Raw genomic sequence first — 23,678 nt, forward strand, 5'->3', positions numbered from 1 at the left:
GCTGGTCAGGTTCAAGATTCAACTGCATAGACGCATCGAGGTTCGGGAATGGCCACCCACGCTATAATGATGGATACATCGCATAGTTATGCTGCAGCCTAGACATTAGGTTGTCAGGTATGTACCACAGTACCACGGCTCCGCACACGGGGATGGTTCGGCGATCGGAACCCAACATTTGAGAGTGGAGCCAGTTTGACAGATGCATACCTCATCTTGTTCGGCACCGAGGGAACTACACAACGTCCTTTGTGATCAAGAAAATGACTGTTTCCAACTTAACACACTTTCTGCGGTACAGTATCGCGCGTGCATGTCCAAGACCAATTTCTAGGCTCATGCAATGTACGATGGTGCTGCACTAACTGCACTCGTATTTGCGTTCACGGGTTGTTAGCACACTAAAGAATCCTACCAGAGCTTCGGCTGGTAGGATTGGTGGATAGATAGAGGAGAAGCCAGAAGGTACTAACTTTTCTACAGGAATCCTTGCGTCCCAGGAAGCTCCTTCCGCGGAATTTGACCATTTAAAGTCTCGTTTGTCCAAGAAACTATCCATATGTCCTCCAGTATGGAAGACCTAGAGGTGACAATTGTTCAAAGTAAGCCCCTCTTCTATCATTTTTTCCTTGGTTGACAGTGGGACTGCGGCCAGAGGATTCGTCAGACAAACTCAACGCTCGCGACACCTTGACAAGCAATCACTCTGAGGATATTCTATGTTGCATTGAATTCTGAATAATGGAAACTTTCGCTAATCAAGGGACCACGGGTAGCAACATCCCAACAAGCTCGATATAAGAGGTTGTGCTCACATTATGCCCTCATCTCCATTGACGACGCGGGTAACTTGCACTTTGAGGCATCCCCTTCCATATCCAGTAGCCGAGAGAGAATATTGTCCTCTGGGGTCATGGAGGAATTTTTGCAGGCGGTTGCACGATCCAAACGCAGCCAAGCGGCTGTGCTGTGTATGTTCGATATCAAATTACTCCCTCCCCACTTCCCTTCGACAAGATGGCTAACGACCATTGGGCTAGATGCACAAAGATCAGAAGTGAAGCTGTTAGCACAGAGTCCCCCTTCTCTCCCCAATGAAGACAGAGCCACTCAGTGCACGGGACCACAAACGGCTCAGCAGCCCTGGGAGCCCCCATTTGCGGCATCTACTCTAACGCCACTGCCGTGGTCCGCGGACCTATTTCATCGATCTGATAGTAAAACGGAAGCCTTGAAACATGAGGTCAGAGCATTGGATGGAGAGGCAGATCATAGTTCTCGCATTGCTATAATACCCCTTGGTAACAGTGCTCTTCTGCGCCAGTACTATGCGAAGGTCTTCCACAATCTACAACAAACAAACTGCCGCATCATCTCGAAGGTCTACATAAAATTGGTTGAACCCCGGAAGCAAGTCAATTTTCCCTATAACGGAAGAAAAACTCTGGCAGGGATAACTCAACAATTGGACCCCGATGAGACCAAGCCGCCATGGTGGCCGAAGGGGGTGAGCCACCGAGAGCCCGACCATCTCCCCAAAGCTGGTAAGGATCCAATTCAGTATCGATACTGCTGGTGGGCTAATTGCTTGGTCCTTTTTCCTTGGAATAGAACGCATCCAACTTTTAGTTCACATTCTCTGTCATTTGCGCACCAGCCATGGAGTCACGGCGCGCCGACTACGACACGCAGATCAGACCATCCGACGGCAGATCCTCCCAGCTACGCGTTTAGAGCTTCTCGATGAAATGTACAATATTAGAGAGAAGGAAGAAATGCTATTAGATAGAGAAATAGGTATGTATCTAAAACGCATGCGCGGACACCATGCTGATGAACCGCAGACATGAATGCCCAGGTTGTGATCTCGCGAATCAACCTTCCAGATGAATACAACGCTGCTAGTATCACAACCCAACAACCCGATACAAGCGGCTCTTCACACGCCCACAATCCGAAGGTGGAATTCAAGCGCCGAAACTCTTCACCATATGGCAAGCCTGCACCAGATGTTGTACAGGACGTCTCTCCAATCGCGTACGCAGCCTTCGATATACCTGACCACTTTACCCAAGAGATCACGCCTGCCGGTCAAGCCGTACCTGCATTGACTCCGGATTCGTCAGAAGATTTCCTTTGTACTCAAGGGAGCCTCCTTTCCGCTGGGCGCACTGTTCCTATAGACCACTACGCTCCGGTAGACGCCAGCTTCCAATCCACCATACCAATCCCGAGGCAGGTAACATCGTACTTTCCTTATCAAGGGGGAGATGCCCAACTGGCAACCCAATATGCCATGCAAACACTCGGCACTCCAATGGATTTCTATGAGAACTGAACATTTTCCAACCTACGCTGGTTACTGTTGATGTGGAAAGTCTCTCCGCAATATGTGTACGTCTCTCTATAATGTTAGCAGCAAATAAATGGAATTAATACCAGAACCCGATCGCCTATGGAAGTAGAAGCAGCAACAAGATATGTGCTGCCAGGCCCGGTTCACCAGTTTCTTTCGACTCGCCAGTTGCTTCACCACTCTGACAAGGTCATCCTTTGGAGTATCAACAAATAAAATGACAACCTAATACTACCATAAAGGCTCAGTGTGCACACAAATACACAAAAGATTCCACTGCACCCAAAGACATCCCATGTATGTCAACACAACCCCCCAGATTTAACACAAGCCACCTGGTGTCCTTGTTGTAAACACCTTCCTTGAGAATGGCAACCGCGTTGTCGCTGTCCGTACAGATCTGTAGTCAGGAGGTGGCCAGCGCATAGACCAGAGAAGAGCGCCAACGGGCATTGCTCTTACTGTGGAAGAGGCTCCCACGGAATCGGGAGATGCTATTATCTGTGTTCTGTGTCCAGAGCTCCGTTTCTCAAGCTGGATTGTATCTTGTTTGAACTCAGTATTGCTGCTTGTCGACGGTCGATTGTAGGTATCCATCACAGGGCTTATAGGCCTGGACCTACAATCGACCGTCGACAGGCAGCAACGCTGAATTCCAACAAGATAAAATTCAGCCCGGGGAACGAAGCTCAGGACAAAGAAAATATTATTTCCTAACTCCGTGTGACCCCCTTCCGCAGTAAGAGCGGCGTCCGGGCGAGCGACGTCCAGGCTCATAACCTGTTGAGAGGCTACGAGACTACTGGCCTGGGGAAAATCAGGAAGAAGAAACTGATCATAAAACTATGGAAAGCAGGCTGTATATATAGCCTGTATTAACAAAGAAAATGGCAAACTAGGTAGTACTAGGTAGCAAAAAGGTTCAGTCTGCACACAGAGACATCCGAATTATGCATGTCAACGGGTATCAAGTTTGCTATATTGGAGGGCATCACTCTGTCATTACGATATATGATAGCTCAAAGCTTCCCCAGTGGTTCTTCCAGAAAGGCTTTCTTGATGACATAAAGCTTCGAGTTTCTAGAATAGGAGGTAGGTACGACTTATTGGCGGATATGTTGCACAAATAGTTCCTTGCCAATTTATATCTCAGCTTTTACCTACGACGGGCGGACAACGTCGATAAACAATCAACAATTCTCCTATAACGCTGTAACGCAGTCCCTTTGCGTCATTTCAATCTAATACCTAATTGATCGAAGGCCGGGCAGTGAATAATCAGATAAAAGCACTTTTTAAAGAGGCATGGTTAGGGCTATCAAAAGGTACTTCCCAATATGAATTGTATTGTGGGGTCACGGATCTTGAGTCCGGACGCCCGGACTGAGATTTACACAGTGGAGTCTGACTCTGAGCGCCCTCACTAAAAGCGGCGGCAGCCAAGATAGGAAACTCCCTGGTCCCAGGCTCCCCCAGCCGGCAGAGATACCTGACAGGTTGAGGTGGTCCCCCAGAGAGCCAATTAAGCCAGCATGAAAGATAGGGCTCCCCGGCTCAGAGTCTTCAAAACACTTATCGGGGGCTTGGCACTTCGTCTGTCGTCATTTATCTACTTCTTACAGGAGGATCCACATGCTGGATTGGGGCATTGGCTTTGGCGTCTACGGAGTATTGAGTTCAAACATAATTTCCTTTACCGGTAGATCGATCGAAGCTTTCCTGGTAGACTTTGCGAATTGTTCTGGAACGATGGCCTAAAGTTAAGGGCAGGGCTGACCGTCAGATGAGGTCATTTCGAAGCCACAGTGCACACAGCCATCATACGTCGATCTCTCAGAATTGAAGCATTGAGTGACTTGTGCACGACTCCCTAGGTCCGAGAGTCACGAGGCTGCCAGGCCCTAATCGTGCAGTAAACGAGTCAGGCTTGATGCAGACAGGTCGGCATTCTACAGGCTTGAACAGGAAAGTTTGGGTCTATTTGGCCATTGAAACTATGTTGGTCCGGACCGAAGCCCAATGGAACGAGCATCGTGGGCTCGGAGTTTAGTTATTCAATGTTAGGTGTGAATGCATTCTTCCTCGGTTATGAAGCATAAGATGATCGCCGATACCATGCCGTACATGCCGAAACCCAACTTGTGGTGTGATACCTCGTCGCGTGCATTTATCGCGATCTTCAATGTCGAAGCAACACACGGTGTTTTCGAGCAAATGCGATATGTAGCTCCGGATCCCGTGTGGAGAGAGTCAATCTACTCGTGCCTGGCCCCCAAGGGCGATCGGGAGTCCTGACAAGTGCCCTAGTCCCCGAATTATTGTGGACATTGGTTCGGGGATTGCCCTAAATTGCCACGGCGCTAAAGAATTATCCATCGTAGACAACATCATAAGAAATCCTCGCAAATGAAAACTTTTCTGGCTCTGTTCTCCGTGACACTGTGACAAGCTCCGCCATTTTTTAGGGCTTTGCCATTTCAATAAACGCCTGCCTACGCAAGCCTCCATATTCTGGTCATGGGTATGCGCCTAGAGCTAACTGTATATGATGTTACCAGCACGGTGAATTATTTTAGAGTTAGAACAAACAGCCGAGAGCCGAGTCCTATTGAGCCACACTAGGCTGGGTTTATTTGGGGCTAAATCTGTAGTATTGTCCAGGATGTGTGAGGCTCCCGAATATCAACATTGAAACCTCGGTACTTGTCGACCGTTTTAAGAGAGAAAAACTTACAATTTTGAAGTACAGAGTTCCCCACTACGATAGTGTTGTCAGATTGAATTCTAAATGCACGCACCAATTCCTCCTTTTTATTCTCTTCCAGCGGCCATTTGTGGGGGCCAAGACTCATAAGGGGGAGGACAAGCATCAGACCGGGGGATGGCGGGAACCTCGTTCGAGTATCGAAACTGATTCTTATTTTGCGTTTTCACGTTTTGGCGGGTTTGTTTTTCTTTCTTCTTCTCTTTCTAGTTTTAGCAAGTGAATCTCAAATCTTTTCCAAGTTTGGTCAGCCACTTGAACTTATGGTGACCTCGGGAGCGTCATGGCCCCCAATCCGCCCCCATTTACTCCCGTACTATAATGGGGCTAGAATCAAATGCCCAGGCCAGGAGATCCGTTTCCCCCTTAGGGAATCATTACTGTCCAGTCTGTGGCCCCGTCGCAATCAATGTCTAGTCAATTAGTCCCGCATATCCTTCTCTTTACCCGTCACTTTGTGGGGGTCAAAAGTCCCGACTCTGGCTCGTGATAGTTGTCATCGGCCCACTCATTTTTCGAAGATCTTGGATATTTATTTTCTTGTTTTTCCTTTCCTCTTTAAGCTTTTGAATAGTCATATACCTGGCCAATGATAGCTTCTTTTCGATGCTATTTAGACGGTGAACAGACGGGTAATGGGGCAGCAGTACATTACAGCAGCAGACCCCATATTGATCAATGCAAGCCAGTGGCTTACGCAGAATCTAGAAGTTGGTGTTGGTTTTGAACTTGCTGACCAGCAAGGCTACCCAACCAGGATCTCGAATTATAAAATGATTGCGGGGGCCACTAAGGAAACGCCCATCGCTGGATAGTTATGAGCTCTTTAAATACTTCATTGCGCCCGATGCCCCAATTGGAATCCTCAGGAAAAAAAAGCTTTTGACTTGCCATATAGCCGGAGACTCGGGACATCAAACTGTATGCTGACTTCCTATTACGAGTGCCACACTTCCCTCGATTCTTAATCCTGGCCCCTCATAACCCCCCTTACCACAGTGCTTTCCGCCTTACAGGTTATTAGCCTGTATGGTTCCTGATGTTCCCTGGATGGTCTGGCTCACAGGGACCGTTTTCTCCTAGGGATCAATCAAATTTGCCGGTTTCAGACGCGCAATCGAACGTTGGGCTCCTGTCACAACTAGAGCCGGTGGACACGCCAGAGTTTGCACAAAACATCATTCCTGGAACAGGCTCTCACTGGCCTATTCAGACCCCAATCTCTGCTGTGCGAGGCGGTTCGCAGTCAAGACAGGAGTCGAGACTAGCATACCCTGCACATCATTCAACGACAGCACTGGATACCACCCCAAATCAGCCTCACGCTCCTCTAAGCTCGAACTTTCCACTTACAGGTTCGACCGCCCAGTCATCAATTGAGGATATAGCGCCCATCAGACAACCGACAGTACCCGAAGATTCCCGGTTAGTCAAGCTCAGCCGTTACTCTCCAGATGAACGACCGGAGTTCTGTGCTGACTATGGCATCCCCTCAACAGCGGTCTTGGCATCTCACCATACCCCATGTCAGCAGTATCAGACAGCTATTTCGCTGGCCCAATGCAGCAAAGTTCTCACCGTACGAAGTCCGCTCAATCGTGGTAGGAAAACTGTTTACTAACCCTTTCAGAATACGCCTGGGCAAACCGGCCTTATCAGCCTATGCAATCGCCACCAGCACACATCAGCCCGCCGTTCCCATCACAACCGTCATACCCTTCAACTACCTATCCAATGGGCTATCCCAGTCAGTCGGGCGTAATACATGGATACCAACACCAAGAACCCCAATTACCAGGGTCATATCTCTCAGCACCTGGCAATGTCCCCCGTCACAGTCAACCTCGAAGGTATGCCGATCACCTGGCTCCTTAAGAGGAAGAACAAAGGCTGACAGATCTGATTCAGTCCACCCATCCCCCGTTCATTTCACTCTCAATCCGCCTCAGAAACCCCTCCTCTGCCCGAGCAGCCTCTCATGACCTCGTATGTCGAATGGACCATCCAGGGTGTAAAAGATCCTATAACCTGATTGCTAACATTGGAGATAGCCCTCCTCCATATATGATGAACCAGCCTGCATACTACTATCCTGATACGTCAACTATCCAGTGAGTTAAGTTGTTGAAGTCGAAGCATGTAGCATACTGACCTATCGAACACTAGACCTCACCCTACCGCCATAAGCCCTCAACCACCATCAATGGTTGCCCCCGAGCCAACATACTCTTCACCGGAATCCGCTGCCCCCACAGACTCTGATCAACCAGTCCGCGTACTGAGTTCACGCCCGCGACCACAATGCTGGGATCATGGATGCAATGGTCGCGAGTTCTCGACATTCAGCAATCTTCTCCGACACCAGCGTGAAAAGTCAGGAGTGGTGGCCAAGGCCGAATGCCCAGTGTGCGGTGCAGTATTCACACGCACGACAGCACGCAATATCCATGTTGCGCAAGGCAAATGTAAAAGCCCAGGCAGGGAATCGTCTGCTGAGTAGACGCGATATGGATACGCACAATCTTGAGCCTTCCCATGGGGGTTAAAGCTAAGGCGTTTGGTTTATTGGAACTGGTTTGATGGTTTCCTTTCGCATTTGTATTTTGGGCGCAAGAGGTTTTCAGAGGGAAAAAGGATTCGTCATGTCTATAGAAGCTAGATCGAGATTCTAGTTGGACGTTTTCTTGGCGCATAATAGAGCGGGTAGATGGAGTCACGTGAGCTTCGGTCCGGTATTCCCCCCATTTTGTGAGTCAGTTGTCGACTGCACTCCAACACAGATCATTCAATTCTATTGCAAGAATGCCTTACGTTTCTCGCATCTTTCTAGAATTGCTTTATCTATCTCCATATCTGTGTTTATTACCAATATCTTTGTTGCCAGTCTGAATCGTAACGGAGCCAAAGAATGGCATCCATCTTCACCTATGATCCAGACCCACCCCGGGTATCGTCCCCGTGGTCGACTTCTGGATCCTCGACTCCCCAAATCAATCCATCAGGCCGCGGCTTGGCTGTCCGCACACGCTCTAGCACAAGTCTACTACGTGCTGATCCTGACTTGCTATCCAACTATGGAATATCAAAATTGGAGCCAGAGCCCCAAGAAGGTCCCACGGAGTACAAATTACACCTTCTTCTTCGGCCAAGGCGTCCCTATATCTCCATGTCAACCGGGAATGTAGTAGCGGGCTCTTACCATCACCATGCATTGGCAACAATGTCTGGGCCTGCAGACCCAGGCTCAGAAGCAATGCCAAGACCCATGCAAGCCAAGTCGAGCCAGAGCCGCCATCAACGTCTACAGGGGTTGACCACTCAGCTACTGTGGCGGTTGCAGCAATCCTCGCCCTTTCATTCCTCCACCACTTCCAACCTTGTGGTACCTGTTCTCCCGGAGGCAGCGTTGGAGCTGGGGGTGCCTGCTAAACCCGCCCGCCTGCTTCCTGGTCTTGAGGAGAGTCAGGGCGCTCTGTACGAGATTGGTGTTGCCGATGACGGTGTTTTCGTAGGTCTCACGCAGGATGAGTTGGATGAGAGTCTAGCAACTTTACAGGCCATGGCAGCCAGTCTAGGATGTAAAGTGGGGATCCTTCGTCGAGTCGTGGTTGGGAAGTGCGAATGGACTGAAGACTTATCTTCCGTATCAGCCGACACAACCGAGAGCAGAACGGAAAGTCTTTGGGTCGCTGAGGCCCTAGTGAGCCCTGACCTGGACTTCTACAGTATCTCTCGCATCAAGTCCAAGAATGATCCAGAAACCACTACAGTACTCGAATCTGGCAAACTGTCGGTTTCGGATGAGGACTACTCTCAAACAGAGCAAATTCGCATTTCTCTTGCGGGCCCCAGCACCGCAGGAAAGTCTTCCCTTCTGGGTACATTGACTTCATCTACACTTGACAATGGGAGAGGGAAAGGCAGGCTGAGTCTGCTCAAACATCGACACGAAATATCATCCGGTGTCACCAGCTCGGTTGCCCAGGAATTGATCGGGTACACGCATGAGCTACCTGCCACAGTCGTCAACTATGCCTCCGGTAATGTTGCCTCCTGGGATGATATCCATGCCGCCTCCAAAGGCGGTCGTTTGGCTTTTGTCTCGGATCTACCTGGATCAGTCCGATACTTGAAATCTACCCTTCGAGGTCTTGTCAGCTGGGCTCCTCACTATGTGATGCTTTGCATTCCATCTAATTGCGGCATCGATACGCCTGATGGTGAGCAGGCAAAATCTGAACAATCAGAAATCGATGCATGTCTGTCATACCTGGAGCTCTGTCTAAAATTGAAGATCCCTGTGTTAATCATCATTACCAAATTGGATCTTGCGTCTCGAAGCGGACTACGGGATAACCTGGCAAGGGTTCTATCTGCCCTCAAAGCAGCTGGGCGACAGCCCGCGATGCTCCCTGCATCGCCTGCGGGCGACAAGCCACTTGACCTTCAGCAAATCAGCGCGGTTGATAGCACTTCAGTACAGAAAGTGGTCGCTGCGGCTGAAGGGAAATGGGCACACACCGTTCCCATCATGCTCACCAGTGCTGTGGATGGTTCTGGCATTGGGAAACTTCATGCCTTCCTTCGTTATCTTCCCATTCCTGCACGACCCTCTCAAAGAACTCTACACATCCCCAAGGAATTACCAGCACCTGTCCAGATCTCAGCCAACATCTTCGATGTCGATGAAGTGTTCGCCATCCCACCCTCCAAAGTCTATTCAATGGATTCGGAGAAAGGAGCCCAAGAAAACCGCGGCATGGTCCTCTGCGGTCTGGTTCGTCGCGGCAATATCTCCATTGGCGACGAGCTGGTCATAGGTCCCATCCTGGTGGATACCCCAAGTGACCAAGTAAACGAGGTCCAACTAACCGGGGGCTCACCGCTCCGCAGTGGACCCGGTTCCTCGGGCGATCTCCCGGCATCCTTCCCGCAAAGCTTTCTGTCCGGCAAGGACTCAAAGGCAAGATGGCAGCGTATCCGCGTTGTCAGCGTAAGGGACCTCCGGCTATCCGTCCGCCGCCTTGTGGAAGACCAAGTGGGAACAATCGGAATCGAGCCCGTCGGTGTCTCCGAAGATGGCCGTCAACCTCGTCTGGGCCGAATCCGTAAAGGCATGGTCCTCGCAAACTTCCACACCCCACTCCCGAGGTTAGATAACAACACCTCATTATTAACGCTACCATTCCACACCGGTTTCATCGCCACCTTCCGCTCTACCGAGTTTTCAGCGCCAAATTCCCCTCCACTCTTACTTGGCGGCAACGCCATAGCCTACATCGCCAACATCCGAACTACAGTCCGTGTCGTCTGCATGGCGCTAACGGGTAGCGAAGACGCAGAGCAGTCTCCCCAACCGCCTTCTCCCACGGAGCCTGAACTCTTCAGCTTCGATGCCGATGTTCAGAATCCTTCTAAGGAAAAAGCAGACGGCACTAGTACAATTCATACCGCCTTGGACGCAGCATCTGGTCTTGGTCGCCGCCGCCAATCGGCAACGGATATCAGCAAAGTCATGTCCGGCCCATCTACATCCGTCGTTGGAGCTGCTTCTTCCGCGGAAGCTCTCAAGGAGAATGTCAAGATTACCTTTGCGCTCGTCTCGTCTGTTGAATGGGTCGAGATTGGGTCTCAGATCCTCATTATGCCGAGCGTCTCCATAGCTTATGCGTCGTCTCAGTCGGGGACTACAGTGGCGTCTGCGCCTGGTGCTAGCTCTGCCGGGACGGTGTCTATGTCTGGGTTAGAGGGGTTTGTGGGGACGATTTGTGAGGTTGTCCCCGGGAGGGTTCCAGGCGCTGAGAGCTAGACTGGCGTCTCGCGGATATCCCATGGCGCTTTATGGAATGCTTCCAATTGGTTTTTTTGCTTATAAGCGTGTTTTTGTTTATTCACTCAGCATGACCACCCTAGATTCATGCTTTGAATGATCGAGGCGGTTCCTAGATTAGATAGTTCACGTGAATATCATTCATTGTCTTTTGAAAGTGTCATCGCAGCAATTGCTGGGTTATCATTAGCCATACTAGTCTCAGCATGAGGGCACAGGCATGGTCAAAAACAAGAAATAAGGCAACTCGATGGCGACAATGCGAACCCGACTAACTTGATGGCAAGTCGATCGATCCGGATCCCCGACAAGGCACACCACACTCTAATCAAACTCGCATATGACCCGTGCAGTATCCCATCAAGTCCGCTTTCAGTTTCACTCTCCATCCTCAGCTTTAATGCCATACCAGACCACCATCCCATTGAGTGCCTGTGTTCCGGGCTGTTTTAGCACCTTTATCCACCTTTGCGTTGGTCAACGCTAGGGCGGCGGAAGGTGCTGGTAGAGCCAATTGTGGCACTAGCATTGCGGAACTCAATCTTCTTGCGCTCCATCTCAAGCTATGTTTGAAGACATTAGTAAACGGCTTAATGAGTAGGAGCAGCTCGACAACTTACCACTTTGCGCACTCGAGTAAGAGCAGCTGTATCACCCTCCACGATAGAACGGCAATCATCAACGCGATAGGGCGGAGCAATTGTCACAGCATCGGCGACGATAATGTTATGCCCATTCCACCGCGCGGGCATGGTACGGCTGAAAGCATCAAAGAGGTCCTGAGCCAGAGGCGTAACGCCCTTCCCACGACGCGCTTCGCGATCAAGCGCTTCACCAATAGCCTTAGCTTCACGGGCCTTGAGCGCACGCGTATCGAGAGCTTGGATTGTAGGCTGGGCATCGGTGAACGTGGACGAGGTGGTGTTGCTGGGCGGTGCAAGCGCGAGGATCTGAAGGTTCTGGATGCGCGAGACTGGAATGACATAATAATCGCCATTCTGCGCTTGCTTGGGGTCTGCGGAGGTGGGCGCGGGGGCCGTGTTGATGGCAACGAGATTGGTAATCGGGCATGCTGTGAAGAGGGTGCCTTCGAGGACGGAGCCAGTGGGTTGCGCAGTGGTGATACGCACGCTATAAGAGGGAGACGGGAATGTCAGCGATGAAATGTACATATACAAACGCCGTGGATAGATAAGACTCACCGGGCACCGATCGCCCCGCTCAAAGCCGCCTCCACGGGGACCAAGGGTGTCGCCATTCCGGGGCCGGCGATGTGAGGTTTGTTCTGCGCAGAGCCCTTGACTGAACCCTGCCGCTTAGTCTCCGCCATTGACCTATAGCTCTAGCAGCCACGGTTGAGCTGCTTGGCGTCCACGATAGGCTCAGCTAACTCTCCTAACAAAAGAGAGTCCGGTTGGCTGATTGTAGCTAGCGCAGTAGTCGAGTCCTATGCGAATAGGATCAGGACATTGGAAGCAGACCAAATCTCGAGCTCAGGTTAGCTTGTTCTGCGGAACTGTCGTTGGCACCCCGGATCCTTGGTCGAGGTGGGCTGGACAGTGCTATCAATCGGCTGGTCTGTTGAGAAACGAGCGTGGCTGAAACGCAGCTGGCAAACAGACACCCTAAAAAAAGAAACCAGGAAACAATCACCACACCCCAGACCAGGAATTTATGGGAAAATGATGCACTGGAGGGTTCGCGCGATTAGATGGCAGGGTCGACGTTGCACGAAAGCCTATTTGGGTTTAGCGTCTACACCCGATTACTTCATCGGCCTTTCAGGCACGAATCTATAAAATCAGGCATATTTCTGGTTGAGAATCGTGATGTTGGACTGAAAAAGGTGAGAATGCATTATCATTGTGGATAATCCCTGTGCTCACTGTGTGACTGACTGACTGTACTTTGATGTCCTCAACGACAAACGACTTCATAGTTATTGCCCCTCCAGTCGCCGAGAGACTACCTACAGACTACAGTTACTCTTCAACTGCTTCCAGGTAGGTTCTCTCATGGGTTTGGAAAGTACTGACAAGGGATATATTATCATATTCATAACTGGGATATTTCCAACATGTTGATTTTTACAAAAGCTAATAGCTTCGTCTTCTCCATTCCCCCTTCTGCCTTTTTCATGTAATCTTTCACCTCTGGATATTTTAGTACTCGAAGAGCATGGGCGGGGCAAATAGCCTGATACCCCTCCAGGCTATGGGTATTTTGAGCAGTGTAGACCAAAAGATACGGTTCCGTTCAGGGCTGGAGAGAGAGCGTAGCTCATGAGACAGGCCACTGAGTTGAGCTGCGATCCGGCCAGAAGCGGACAGAGTGCCCATGAGAAGGCTGTTCATCCGGTTAGTGGAAGACAAGAATGCCAGGAGCATGGTTCGTATGCCATGGGCGAGAGACTTTTGGTGGTTGGACACGGCAGTATCGTGTCATGAGAATGGCACACAGGGCCAATGATCAAAGACATATTACATATTGCGGAAAGTGTTATTAGAAGCACTGCGGCGCTCCTTTGCCCGGAAAGATGTGTCGGTCTTATCGTAGCGCACTTCGGGGGCGGCACGCTTCGGCTTCCCGGCCGGGTTGAAGCTGATCTCTTGCTCACCAACAACACCGAGTCGTCGTGCAGGCTTCTGTTTTGACTTCATATTCTGGGCACGAGAGCCAAAGGAACGGTCTCGAGTGGAGTGGGCTTGATTCGAAGAAGATACTTGCATACGAGGCGGAGGCCGCTTCGTCCGCTTGTAGTCTGCAGAAGAAATCTTTTTGGAAGGCGCGGGCTTCGCGGGTCTCTCCGCCTCGCTGTCGGAGTCGGAATCGGAGCTTGAACCGGGCACATCGTCGATGGCCTCCTGTTCCACTGCCGTCAAGCCACGCTCCTTCCTTGAAGAAGCTGTTGTTGAGGTGGCAGCCTGGGGTGCAGTGCTGGGATTGAGCAGTTGGAACTCGCGTGAGGTTTCGTCGACAGCGAAGTCTGGGTCCTCGAATAGCTGGGCGAATCGGCCACCGCCCAATGCATTCACGTCCTTGCCTTCGGAGGCATCTGCATCGACCATTTCTTCGTCGCCCTTGCCTTCCAATAAGCGCTTGGCGTGCTTGCGCTCCCTCTTCTCCTCTGCATTCAGCATCCTCTCGGCCAGCCTCCTGTTCACCTTGACGGCGACCTTCTTCTTGCCGCGAATGCGGCTTTCCCGCTCCTTGTTCATAATCTCGGCCACCTTCTTCGCTCTTGGGTTTTCCGTGTCGGGGAACAATGAGGTTATGGAATTGTAAACGAAATTTGCCACCTGATAGCCCTTAGAGTAGGGTACCATCTTTCCTTGTTGTAGGTAGGCTGCCATATCAATAGGGTTTCCGCCTGCCTTGATGAGCTTTTCGTCCCATTTCGCGACCTCCTCGCTAGGCACAAGCGTGAATCCGGGCCAAACGGAATTAGACTGAGCAGACTTGAATGCGTTGGGGTCATTAGGATCCTCGGCCATCTCTTCTACCAGGTTGTCCAAGAATGAGCACCATTTGGGTGCGGGTCCGAGCTGAGGGATGAAGAAAGAGTGTTGCTCTCTGCCTTCATTGGCTGTGAGAAGCATGCCACTGTCTTTGCACCAGGCAACAGAATTGATATCCACAGCCGGCTCAACAGAAGTCCAAGGCTTTTGATCTTCGATATCCCAGAGCTTGATGATACGCTTGTCGGCAGAGAGCAACTTAGGTTCAATTGTCGCAGCCTGTGTCGCGGTTGACGGTTCAAGCCACTTGAGCGTGTGGATAGGGAATCCGTATCCCTGATCCTTTATTTGGTAGGGGGTAGGCGAACGCAAGTCGTAGAGGTGAATGAGACCATTAGACGAGCCGGTTCCAAGACTCATGCCAGACCGGTTGAATTCGAGAGCGGTGATCTCTGTGCGCTCATCGTGGAACCCGGTTTGTGCGGGTGGAGGAAGCACACCTGCACGTCCCTTGGCTCTGGGATCCCAAAGCTCAACGGTGCCCAAAGAAGTTCCGAAAGCCAACAAGTTGTGACTTTCCTCCGCAATAGCACCTGTGTTGACCGAGCCCGTGTTGATTCCACCTTGGAGAGTACCCCCGCCAGTGGATGTGAAATCGTCACCTCCGACATCTACCTCGTAACTTCGCATGTACCGGCCTACTTCCAAGTTTAATCGGTATACCTCTCCCATGCCATCTTGGTTCACACCGACTGCGGGGATAAGCACATCAGTCGACTGGCGGTCGTAGACAAGATCACGCCCATATCGGGGGAGTCTGGTGGTGTAGTGGCATCCTGAGGGAGTGTGGAACTCGAGAGACCGATCAGATTGGAGGTGGAGCGATTTGGTGTAATCAGAAGACAGTAGGATGAACGTGGTGTTGAGCGAACTGGTGTGTCGCGCCCATGAGAGGGACAATTGTGGAAGGTAGTGAGTGTGAATTTGAGGTTTGTAAGTGCCTGCGAGCAACTGTGTTAAGACTTTGCGCTTTCCAGGCAATATGAGAAGCGATGATACGGACCTGTGCTCATAACCCATTCTCCATCCTCACTGACTCGAATGCAGTGACTTGCTTCTTCGAACTCGAAGTCTTGTAGTAATTCAACACGGTTCGCATATTCAGGATCATTTTTCAAACTGCGCTTTCGCCGCCTGGCAAGCCATTCGGGTAGAGGCCGAGCACTGTCTGAACCCGAGATGGTATACACTGGGACCTCGGAGGGGTTGGACAGCTTCATAGTGGCTGATTATGGCTTTGACTTGGCCAAACCAGTGATTTCAAGCTGATTCGCAGGTTATTTGCGACGTATCGATGTCGGCGAAAACAAGCCTGCGAAAAAAAAAAAAAAACTACGATAAAAAAGCCGCTCTGAGAGCGATCACGTGATGGCCGGCCGATAGCGGGTGATTGGCCCGAGTCTCCCTGGCGAACGTCCCCCGGAATTACGCATCTCAACTTTCTGTTGACTACATTCAATGAGACTTGTGGTCGAATCATTAATCTTTCATTTCGGTACATCGAGTTCATTTTGGGCGACGGTGCTATCCCAGAAAATACATATCTCGTCACTCGCTTCGTTCGCAGAATGGCAACAACCAGCTAATGTATCCGCAGCTTGTTGATATCTCTGCTATGCGCTTTCGCACCTTGCCACGGACCATGCAATCTGTGATTGGAAATGACTTTAAGAGTCAGTTACAAAATTTTTTGTATCTTTAAAGGCTTCCGGGGCTGTCCGCGACCATTCAAATATGGACTTCCCTGGGGGCGCAAATACCAACATACATCTCGTTGTGAGTGTAGTGACTGATAACGTGTATGCACATCCATACTGACGCGTCATATTAGGATGGGTTCTCCAACATCTACTGGAGAATATATACAGAAGATGCTGGGATCACGAACAATCCACAAGACGGCCCCGCTAACGGCTACACCATTCTCAAGCATCTGAGTCGCCTCAAAGACTTAGAGGCTCGGTTGAGAAACCTCAACTGTCTAGCATCATGCCCAAGACGCTTGGGACTTTGGATTTTCTCTCCTACTCCTGACTTCAAGAGCCTAGAGCCTTTGTATGTAAAGGGGAGCGACACAGAATCCAACAACAAAATTGTCGTTGGTACAACGATTTTGAAAGGTATGCACATGGCCAGCTCGTATGATCGGTTTGGATCATTTTGCTCATTCAAGTGTAATAGTCTCTGCATCGGGAAGTGTATCTTCGCTAGACTTGGTAAAAGGCCTGTCGTCCGACAACCAGAATCAGCAAGGTAGCCAACCTGCTGGCCAGCCCCGCTCTAATCAGGGACAGTCTTCATCTCGACGCCAAGATGGTTATAACAGTTCAGCGGCGATTTATGCGTCCTTTATATCGGCAGTTACCGGGGCAATTAGCCTTCAATTGATTCGACGTCATGCCGCCCTACCTCTAGGGTCGCGCACTCTCTTTACTGCCGTAGCAACGCCGGGATACGAAAGCCCCTTCATCAACAATGACAGCATCCTGTCCGACTCTTGTTTAACCACCCTCAATGTCCAACTCACAGTTGGTGGGACGATCACTGTTTCTACCCAGACTATATCCCAAACGGGCATTATGCGACTGTGCAGTTCCCGGGATAACGTTGCCCATTTACTCGACATGCAGCCTGGAATCGATATTTGGCTATGCCCGAACGGCACAATTGCTAGGCTTGTCACGGCCAACACTGAGTCGCCAAGTGTATCCTCCCCAGGACACCCCGCCGCTGTCAACATGGCTTCAAAACGAACACAGTGGAAAATGGACGTTGCGCAATGGTTGAGAAATTTTGGTTTACATGTGGACTCAATTGAGGATGAATCCTGGGTTGAAGTGGAGGTTTGGGAGCCATTCTTCGCAAGGCTTGCCGGAGAAGCATGGAGACACAGTGACGATAATCAATCCACATTGCCGCTGAAACGCATGCTATGGCCAGCGCGATATTGCTTCAGAAGGGCTACCTCGTCCCATTTCTCTGCCGGGCCCCGGATCTCCCTTCTTGACGAACCCCTAGATTTTGCAGAGCAATGGTTTACGATGGCAAGCTCTCTCAAGCTAGACCATACTGCTCATACTACTCAGAATACCTCTGCCACTCAAGACATTCAACCAAAGGGCCAAGACATGCCGTCACCGTCCAAGACCGACAACCTGGAAAACATAGAGAGTTTATCCCGAATAGCACAATATCCCGATTTGCAGAATACGAATCTTGTTTACCCCACTCCTCCAGATGGGGCTGTGGCAGTTGGATTGAACAATCCAAACCCATCCGAAGCCTTTGTCGAGGAATCCGACCCTGGATTACCCCATGTAACCCAAAGGAGTCCAACGGAGGAAGCTCCAGGGTCCGATACCTCACCTTTCCAGGATAACGGACTCGGGGTTGGCACAGGCAGATATGATGCAAGCGATGAAGAAGATCTTTTTGGGGAAATGAATGACCGAGATTTCGGATCGAAGGGCATAACTGATGCAGACTTCAGCTTTTTTGATGACCCCGGTTTTGAAGGAATGAGCTGTGATCCCCCTCAAGAAGATGCAGGTGAAACTGTCGAGCCTTCTCCTCCACCTGATATAGAAGCCGATGCCATGGCGGTTCACGGAGATCAGTCCCCTGTACAACAACCGGTAATTACAACCCAACCTGAACCACGTGAGATGACCGCCTCTCCGATAAACGTTGAGGTTTCCCAAGATGTCGATGAACCCAAGATCCCGAAGGAAACAATTCACTCACCTACAGATCGGGAAAGTCAGACGATCAGCCCACCTCTGAGCCCAGTAGAAGTGAAAAGGATATTGTTTCCGAAGCCCGAGCCAGAATCTTCTGAAATCCCTACAAATAACCGGGAGCAGGGTCATTACAACCCAGTGACCTTTCGAAAGAAACTCGGTGATTGGGACCAGAAGTATGGAGCAGCCGGCAAGTTCTGGTTCTCTAGTGGTGGCGCTTTGGACACTCGACAGGCATCAGCCATACCCATAATCGGCATTCCGCCTCGCGAGAGGGTCGGCAAAAATGTATCTGGCTCCGCGCAAGAACGCAGCAAGGTTGATCAGTCTATCATACAATCGGAAAGTATCCAACGATCGGCCTCCGTGACCAGTGATAGCAGTGATGACAGTATTGACATCACCTCAGAGCACGTTTCCACCCCAGCAACCGTTCCCTCAATGCCCACGTTGAAACGTAAACGTGCGCCTTCAGACTCTGAGATATTGTCCGTTGCTTCCCCGGAGAAAACTGCGCCTGGTACGGAAGCGAGTCCTACAGAAACAGCGAGAAACTCTACTTTTCTCGGCAACTTCCTAGCCAATTTTTCAGATTGGACTTTGACTGGTTACTTCTCTGCATCTCCGCCTCAACAGCTTCCAGTACTTGCTCGCCGTGAAGGTCAACTGGAAATTGCCCAGCTTCTGGTTGATCAAATCACGCAATCGTCCCTCAAGCACCCACTTGATGGGACAATCGGTCTGTTTGATATTGAGAGCCAATTTCTGTCCCTTCAGACTCTCGATGATACAAGCCTTCTAGGCGAAGTTTCAAGAATGGACCTCAAAAGATACACATCATTGCAAGACGAGTTTATATCGAGTCAATTGCAACCTCGACCACCGCAACATCCGCCACCACCTAGAATTCCCCCAAAAAGTTTTATCACGAAGCTATCCACGCCGCACGTACGTGTGCGACGAGGCGCAGAATACCTCGATGCTCTTCCTCCGGCTGTATCATTTTGGGAAACATTTAGCCTTCAACCTGCTCATGGACCAAAGAATATTTCCGCTTATTGCTTGCACCCACCGGCTGCGTCCAAGGCAGCAGATGTCTTCCTAGATCGGTTCGGTCTTCTATACCAAAGCTGCAATCTTGGAACTCATACTCGAGGAGAGAATGCCGTGGCATTTGAAGCTGGGCTCAAGCCATGGAAGTCTGAAACATCCAGTTACGAATCTGTGATGCGGGTACTGAAGAAAACGTGTGAGGAGCTTGGTATGTGTCTTCTCTCGCGATGAGTATGCACTGCGCTAACATTTCTCAAGGCTCGGAACTTTCTCGATCCCTGGCGACTGCCGACAATTGCGTTGTTTATATCATTAACCCTTTCACCCACGCCTCGGCTCTCGCAGACATTTGTTGTGCCTTCTGGCATCTGTTTCAACAATTGGTCGCTGATTGTGAACGACGACAGGCTCGACATGTCAACGAACTTGTTTTGCAAATAATTCCGCTAGAGTTTGTCATGTCGAGTGACTCCTTGGCTATGCCTCCCCAGACAGATTATATGAATCTGGCCCTGGAAGTCTACAGTCGATGTCGCCCTCATGATGAGGACATGGGCCCTCTGCTCTGTGCCCCGCCAATGCTCCTGGCCGACCGCGTCCCAAGAGCCATAAGTTTCCGACTTACGCCTGAAATGTCATCACCGCTCCAGGAAGGGCGAGGTCTTCATATTGCCTGCTCCAAGAGCCTTGATCAGCGCTGGGTATCGGTGGCATGGTCTGATGCGACAGGCTCCATACAAAGAACCATGTCTTACTGCCTGCGGTATCGTCAAACGAGTGCTGCCAGACCGATGTCCGAGGTAAGAACCGAAATCTGGGCTACGACAAAACACATCATGGACCGGTTCAAGGCGCGATGGAAAGTTCAGCTGGCAACCACTGACCCTATGGAACCCGATGAGGTTGAAGGTGAAACTCAACATTCTCGTCATCGAATGAAAATCACTAACGCATTTACAGCATGGGCCAGTCTAGCAGACCAACTCAATAAGTCAAGGCCCGGCTCTTTGGAGTTGACCATCCTGGCTGTCAACACTATTCCCGACTTGATCCTAGAGCCGCCAATTCCACCCGTGTCCATGGCTATGCTCAACATACTGTCCTCTTCCACCCCCGTCTCGACCCCCAATGCAAATACCAGTGTTGCATCCCCCGAACAATACGGCACTGCCGCCACGCCGAGCAGTGCCGGCCCGACCTACAGTGCCCCCACGCCAACAGAGATGCCACTCGAAACAGATTCCGAAGCTGTCATCACTGATATCTCCGACGACTCCTGGCTAGCCATCCTATCCCACCGACTCAACAGTTCTCCCCACCTCACCGAATTCCGACCCGCCCTCTCGAGCGGGTATCTCCTCCGTCGCAAAGGCGCTACTGATAATGACGGCGTGTTCGCACTCTCTGTCAATCTCATTTACTCTCCACGCCCACCTGTATCTCACGACAACGTGCTGAAGGATACCTTGAGTATGTATCGAGACTTGGGTTGTTTGGCTCGAGCCAAGGGTCTACGCAGTGTACAGAACAACACGCTACCTTGGCATATCGCCACAGCTCTTCGCGGACAAGAGCTTCTGAGTTATGTTTTTTAGTGTGATACCTTGCATGGGGCGTTTTGTTTCTCATTATTAGCACTTCATGCATGTTTAGGTTTCTTTGGGGTATTTTCCTGCCTCTTCTGGTATGATATCACCCTGGCGGCAGTGCATTTCGATTTTGCGCTGTGAAGTATGCATAGTACCATAGTATCGAGGATATTGACATTCTCTTTCCGCATTCCTATCTTTGCATATTTCTACCATAATATGGCTTCGACCTCGATGCTCGCAAAAAAATGATAGATAGGCAGAAGCAGAACTACATTAACTGGTCCAGCAAAACGTGGGCCCTGGGCGGAGACTCGTGGCCCCCGGGAGACTGACGATACCAACGTCAATATATTCTCGTAAGGTACTGTTCATGTGTTCACCAGAATAAAGCCCTCGTCAATACATTCAAGAAAAGAAGACACAGAAACAGCCCTCGAACTCCCGCGCCCATGGAAAAGAAAAAGAAAGAGAGATACATCAAAAGCAAAGTATATATACTTGTCCCAATCGCCAAAGATTATACAAAAAAGGCATGACTCGTGGTTTCAGCTCGTCATGGCAGCATCAGGTGCCAACAGAAAGGGTATCGCGTCGCAGAATTGTCATGGTCGTGGTGCGTGTATGTAGTCGTAGATAGAATATGCGTATTTTGAAGGGAAGAGGCAGCACGCCTCGAGATCAATGGAGATCAAGAGCCAAGGTCATCATCCGTCCGCACTCTCCGCATCAACTTCTTTTTTCTTCGAGAAGAACGAGATGTGGTTGTTTACCGCGTAGATCGCAAAACCAGCCAGCGCGAGGAGGATGAAGATGACGATGAGGATGATCGCGATGGTGATGTTGCGCTTAACCATGTTGGATGGAGATCAGTAGATCGTGGTAGAGGTAATGGTTTGGTATGGTGGTATGAGTAGGCTGGAGGGTAGGTTGTGCAAAGGTGGGCAGCAATTGGGTTGGTTTTGTATACAAGAAGTATACAACCAGCTCGTCGGGCTGGCTCGTTTCTCGAGGAACTATGAATCTTCTCGAAGAACGTTCAGTAGATTTGAGGAATGTGTGGAAATGAAGAAAATTAGAATCGGCTGGAATGTGAATTGGGGGTTTTAAACTAAGCTCGCTTTTCTTTCCCAGCCATGTGCTTTTCGGAGGGGCTGGGGATTAGCGTGTGGCTGATACGGCGTCTACGGCGTCACCAACTTTATCTGAGATCAGGATCATCTTGGAACCAGGAAATAAGTATTTGATATATAGTCAACAGGGTATGATGCCAGTTCAACCTACGAGCTCATGGTCCATGGACCGGGGTAGATTGGCAGTCAACACTCCCGAGTCAGGTAAATCCAGGTCACGTGATTCAAATCGCCAGCACCATTTCCAAGCCTACAGTGACTACACTCAGAGAGAAAAGCACTAGATCAGAAATAGTATTGGTCTTGGTGAAAGTGTAAGTAAGCATCTGGCGAAAGACAATCGCAGTGGCACAGGCTGCCATGTGTATTCATATCCTAAAATAAATTGCTAGTCACATCCATCAGTATACAGACTTAGCCCAGAATCTTCAATCCACCCTTGGTCTTCGCTGGCTTCTTGACGCCATCCTGCTTCACCTTTCCACTGGTGGCTGCTGCTGATCCTGCACCACCAGCGTAACCTTGACCTTGACCTCCCTTGTTACCTTTGCCCTTCTGTTTCTTTCCGTGCTTGGGGTTCGACGTTGGCCGAACTTCGGTGGTGGCTCGGCGCAGTAACACTGGGTGCGAACCAATGTACTTGCCTTGCATTTCTCGGCCCGCCTTGAAGTAATCCTCGCTTCCGCTGAAGCTGATAAAGCCGAATCCTTTGCTTTTCTGCGTCCGCTTCTCTCGGATCACACGTGCTTTCTGAACAGTGGGGTAGCGTGAAAATGCCTTCAGCAGAGACTCATCCGTCACTTCGCCTGCAAGGTTACCCACAAAAAGACGGAAATGCGCCGGGTCCCATTCTAAGAGGGTAGGGTCGGTCCATGTTTCACCACCGCCGGATCGAACGACCGTTTTTTGTGATTCAGGCTGCGGGATAGGAGTGCTGGCACCGACGCTTGGGGATCCAGCTCCTGTGTTCACGCCTGAACCTGGGTAATTACCTTGGCGCTTGTTGGCTGAGTCATCCATTGGTTTAGCATACGCGCTCTGCCACTGCGCAATCTGAGCCGCAGTCTCTGCATCCAAGGCGGGGTCATTGCCAGTTTGTGGATATGCTGACTTGGTCTGGGTAGGCGCGGTCCCGAAGGGATTCGCAATGTGCGGGACGGCAGGGCCGTATGTATTTTCGGTGTATTGCGGTTGTGCATAGTAAGAAGGCCCACTCGCGTATGTTTGAGCTTGTTGATACGGGTTCACATAGCCGGTAGTGGGGGTTCCATAGCCAGTGGCAGTAGGGGTCGCGTATCCAGGAGCAGAGACTGACGGGGGCGCAACTGGGTGAGCGGGTCGATGCGCCTGACTGGAGGCTACGGCACGCGGCTGGAATGCTGTGAACGCGCTGTAGCCTGTTGGTCGAGGCCTACCGCCAGGGCCGTTGATCGTAGGTTGCGCGACATTGGATGATGGAGGTGGGCGGGCCGGAAGTGACGAGGGAGTCTGTTTGACACCTGGAGGAGGTGGAAAAGACATGATGAATTGGATATCCGGATAAAGTAATGTAGAAACGACACGAGAGAGACGGAAATGCTAGATGCACTGAAGCAACTGCAACGTACCTTCAGGGCCTGACTGACGCCGCAGTCATTCGCCAGACGTCACGCTTGAGAGAGGAGGACCCAGAGCGAGGCACCCGAAGAATGAGTG

The 23,678-nt window shown here is 50.6% G+C and overlaps 8 protein-coding genes across 8 annotated transcripts; 5 read left to right on the plus strand and 3 right to left on the minus strand.

The window, feature by feature from the left end:
* Window positions 1–763: 763 nt before the first annotated feature.
* N7515_005708 (DUF2841 domain-containing protein) lies at window positions 764–2,338 on the plus strand (the record flags this gene model as incomplete). Its single annotated transcript, XM_056666452.1, has 3 exons — window positions 764–1,544; window positions 1,612–1,797; window positions 1,845–2,338. Coding segments are annotated over 3 exons (1,461 nt in total), but the record flags the coding sequence as incomplete, so codon positions are not given.
* A 2,133-nt stretch (window positions 2,339–4,471) lies between these two features.
* N7515_005709 (uncharacterized protein) lies at window positions 4,472–4,651 on the plus strand (the record flags this gene model as incomplete). Its single annotated transcript, XM_056666453.1, has 1 exon — window positions 4,472–4,651. One exon carries the CDS (start codon window positions 4,472–4,474, stop codon window positions 4,649–4,651), a length of 180 nt encoding a protein of 59 aa, XP_056520049.1.
* Window positions 4,652–6,159: 1,508 nt separating this feature from the next.
* N7515_005710 (uncharacterized protein) lies at window positions 6,160–7,620 on the plus strand (the record flags this gene model as incomplete). Its single annotated transcript, XM_056666454.1, has 5 exons — window positions 6,160–6,545; window positions 6,620–6,699; window positions 6,751–6,970; window positions 7,070–7,231; window positions 7,287–7,620. 5 exons carry the CDS (start codon window positions 6,160–6,162, stop codon window positions 7,618–7,620), a joined length of 1,182 nt encoding a protein of 393 aa, XP_056520050.1.
* Window positions 7,621–8,028: 408 nt separating this feature from the next.
* Window positions 8,029–10,929, plus strand: N7515_005711 (uncharacterized protein; the record flags this gene model as incomplete). Its single annotated transcript, XM_056666455.1, has 1 exon — window positions 8,029–10,929. One exon carries the CDS (start codon window positions 8,029–8,031, stop codon window positions 10,927–10,929), a length of 2,901 nt encoding a protein of 966 aa, XP_056520051.1.
* A 479-nt stretch (window positions 10,930–11,408) lies between these two features.
* Window positions 11,409–12,280, minus strand: N7515_005712 (anticodon-binding domain-containing protein; the record flags this gene model as incomplete). Its single annotated transcript, XM_056666456.1, has 3 exons — window positions 11,409–11,513; window positions 11,571–12,081; window positions 12,153–12,280. 3 exons carry the CDS (start codon window positions 12,278–12,280, stop codon window positions 11,409–11,411), a joined length of 744 nt encoding a protein of 247 aa, XP_056520052.1.
* A 1,150-nt stretch (window positions 12,281–13,430) lies between these two features.
* N7515_005713 (WD repeat NOL10/ENP2 family protein) lies at window positions 13,431–15,688 on the minus strand (the record flags this gene model as incomplete). The annotated part of the gene is made up of 2 exons (XM_056666457.1): window positions 13,431–15,409; window positions 15,472–15,688. 2 exons carry the CDS (start codon window positions 15,686–15,688, stop codon window positions 13,431–13,433), a joined length of 2,196 nt encoding a protein of 731 aa, XP_056520053.1.
* A 514-nt stretch (window positions 15,689–16,202) lies between these two features.
* On the plus strand, window positions 16,203–20,856 carry N7515_005714 (uncharacterized protein; the record flags this gene model as incomplete). Its single annotated transcript, XM_056666458.1, has 4 exons — window positions 16,203–16,244; window positions 16,300–16,588; window positions 16,650–19,469; window positions 19,520–20,856. The coding sequence occupies 4 exons, from the start codon at window positions 16,203–16,205 to the stop codon at window positions 20,854–20,856; spliced, it is 4,488 nt and encodes a 1,495-aa protein (XP_056520054.1).
* A 1,541-nt stretch (window positions 20,857–22,397) lies between these two features.
* Window positions 22,398–23,504, minus strand: N7515_005715 (RNP domain protein; the record flags this gene model as incomplete). Its single annotated transcript, XM_056666459.1, has 1 exon — window positions 22,398–23,504. The coding sequence occupies one exon, from the start codon at window positions 23,502–23,504 to the stop codon at window positions 22,398–22,400; it is 1,107 nt and encodes a 368-aa protein (XP_056520055.1).
* Between the last annotated feature and the right edge of the window lie 174 nt (window positions 23,505–23,678).

This window comes from Penicillium bovifimosum (genome assembly GCF_028826915.1).
Source record: "Penicillium bovifimosum strain IBT 22155 chromosome Unknown utg000005l_segment0_segment0, whole genome shotgun sequence".
In the NCBI taxonomy this organism is placed as follows: domain Eukaryota; kingdom Fungi; phylum Ascomycota; class Eurotiomycetes; order Eurotiales; family Aspergillaceae; genus Penicillium; species Penicillium bovifimosum.